Raw genomic sequence first — 2,745 nt, 5'->3', positions numbered from 1 at the left:
CCTCCTCCTCCAGCATCTGATAGTCCTCCTCCCCCTCCAGCATCTGATAGTTCTCCTCCTCCTCAAGCATCTGATAGTTCTCCTCCCCCTCCAGCATCTGATAGTCCTCCTCCATCTCCAGCATCTGATAGTCTTCTCCCCCTCCAGGCATCTGGTAGTCCTCCTCCTCCTCCAGCATTTGATAGCCTCCTTCCCCTCCATCATCTGATTGTCCTCCTCCTCCTGCAGCATCTGATAGTCCTCCTCTTCCTCCAGCCATCTGATAGTCCTCCTCCTCCTCAAGCATCTGATAGTCCTCCTCCTCCAGCATCTGATAGTCCTCCTCCATCTCCAGCATCTGATTGTCCTCCTTCCCTTCCAGCATCTGATAGTCCTCCTCCTCCTCCAGCATCTGATAGTCCTCCTCCATCTTCAGCATCTGATTGTCCTCCTTCCCCTCCAGCATCTGATAGTCCTCCTCCCACTCCAGCATCTGATAGTCCTTCTCCCCCTCCAACATCTGATAGTCCTTCTCCCCCTCCAGCATCTGATAGTCCTCCCCCTCCAGCATCTGATAGTCCTCCTCCATCTCCAGCATCTGATAGTCCTCCTCCCCCTCCAGCATCTGGTAGTCCTCCTCCTCCTCCTCTTCCAGCATCTGATAGTCCTCCTCCATCTTCAGCATCTGATTGTCCTCCTTCCCCTCCAGCATCTGATAGTCCTCCTCCCACTCCAGCATCTGATAGTCCTCCTCCCCCTGCAGCATCTGATAGTCCTTCCTCCTCCTCCAGCATCTGATAGTCCTCCTCCCCCTCCAGCATCTGATAGTCCTCCTCCTCCAGCATCTGATAGTCCTCATCCCCCTCCAGCATCTGATAGTCCTCCTCCTCATCATCTGATAGTCCTCCCCCTCCAACATCTGATAGTCCTCCTTCCCCTCCAGCACCTGATAGTCCTCCTCCCCCTGCAGCATCTGATAGTCCTCCTCCTCCCTCCAGCATCTGATAGTCCTCCTCCCCCTCCAGCATCTGATAGTCCTCCTCCTCCAGCATCTGATAGTCCTCCTCCCCCTCCAGCATCTGATAGTTCTCCTCCTCCTCAAGCATCTGATAGTTCTCCTTCCCCTCCAGCATCTGATAGTCCTCCTCCTCCTCCAACATCTGTTAGTCCTCCTCCTCCTCCAGCATTTGATAGTCCGTCCTCCTCCTCCAGCATCTGATAGTCCTCTTTCCTCCTCCAGCATCTGATTGTCCTCCTCCCCCTGCAGCATCTGATAGTCCTCCTCCTCCTCCAGCATCTGATAGTCCTCCTCCTTCTCAAGCATCTGATAGTCCTCCTCCTCAAGCATCTGATAGTCCTCCTCCATCTCCAGCATCTGATTGTCCTCCTTCCCCTCCAGCATCTGATAGTCCTCCTCCCCCTGCCAGCATCTGATAGTCCTCCTCCTCCTCCAGCATCTGATAGTCCCTCCTCCTCCTCCAGCATCTGATAGTCCTCCTCCTCCTCCAGCATCTGATAGTTCTCCTCCTCTCCAGCATCTGTTAGTCCTCCTCCCCTCCAGCATCTGATAGTCCTCCTCCCCATCCAGCATCTGATGGTCCTCCTCCTCCTCCAGCATCTGATAGTCCTCCTCCCCCTCCAGCATATGATAGTCTTCCTCCTCCTCCAGCATCTGATAGTCCTCCTCCCCCTCCTGCATCTGATTGTCCTCCTCCCCCTCCTGCATCTGATAGTCCTCCTCCCCTCCAGCATCTGATATTCCTCCTCCCCCTCCAACATCTGATAGTCCTCCTCCCCCTCCAGCATATGATAGTCCTCCTCCCCCTCCAGCATCTGATTGTCCTTCTCCCCCTCCAGCATCTGATAGTCCTCCTGCCCCTCCAGCATCTGATAGTCCTGCTCCCCCTCCAGCATCTGATAGTCCTCCTCCCCCTCCAGCATCTGATATTCCTCCTCCTCCACCTCGAGCATCTGATAGTCCTCCTTCACCTCCAGCATCTGATAGTCCTCCTCCCCCTCAGCATCTGATATTTCTCCTCCTCCTCCAGTACTCTGATAGTCCTCCCCCTCCAGCATCTGATAGTCCTCCTCCCCCTCCAGCATCTGATAGTCCTCCTCCCCCTCCAGCATCTGATAGTCCCTCCTCCTCCTCCAGCATATGATAGTCCTCCTCCCACTCCAGCATCTGATAATCCTCCTCCCCCTCCAGCATCTGATAGTCCTCCTCCTCCTCTAGCATCTGATAGTCCTCCTCCTCCAGCTTCTGATAGTCCTCCTCCCCCCTCCAGCATCCTGATAGTCCTCCTCCCCTCCAGCATCTGATAGTCCCTCCCTCCCCCTCCAGCATCTGATATTCCTCATCATCCTCCAGCATCTGATAGTCCTCTTCCCCCTCCAGCATCTGATAGTCCTCCTCCCCCTCCAGCATCTGATAGTCCTCCTCCCCATCCTCCCAGCATCTGATAGTCCCTCCTCCTCCTCCAGCATGTGATAGTCCTCCTTCCCCTCCAGCATCTGATAGTTTTTCCTCTTCCTCCAGCATCTGATAGTACTCCTCCCCTCCAGCATCTGAAAGTACTCCTCCCCTCCAGCATCTGATAGTCCTCTCCTACTCCAGCATGTGATAGTCCTCCTTCCCCCTCCAGCATCTGATAGTCCTCCTCCGGCTCCAGCATCTGATAGTCCTCCTTCTCCTCGCAGCATCTGATAGTCCTCCTCCCCCTTCCAGCATCTGATAGTCCTCCTCCTCCTCCAGCATCTGATAGT

At 55.0% G+C, this 2,745-nt stretch overlaps 1 protein-coding gene across 1 annotated transcript in view; it reads right to left on the bottom strand.

The window, feature by feature from the left end:
• Positions 1–745, bottom strand: part of LOC138366540 (golgin subfamily A member 6-like protein 7) — a 14,074-nt gene extending 13,329 nt beyond the window's left edge. The window contains exon 1 of the mRNA XM_069327573.1: positions 336–745. Within this exon, the coding sequence (XP_069183674.1) occupies positions 336–745 (410 nt within the window). The remainder of the gene's footprint in view (positions 1–335) is intronic.
• Between the last annotated feature and the right edge of the window lie 2,000 nt (positions 746–2,745).

The sequence above is a fragment of the Procambarus clarkii genome, chromosome 19, assembly GCF_040958095.1.
Source record: "Procambarus clarkii isolate CNS0578487 chromosome 19, FALCON_Pclarkii_2.0, whole genome shotgun sequence".
NCBI classification, from domain to species: Eukaryota; Metazoa; Arthropoda; class Malacostraca; order Decapoda; family Cambaridae; genus Procambarus; species Procambarus clarkii.
Note: the sequence above shows the minus strand (reverse complement) of the source record. Positions and strands in the feature narration are given on the sequence as shown.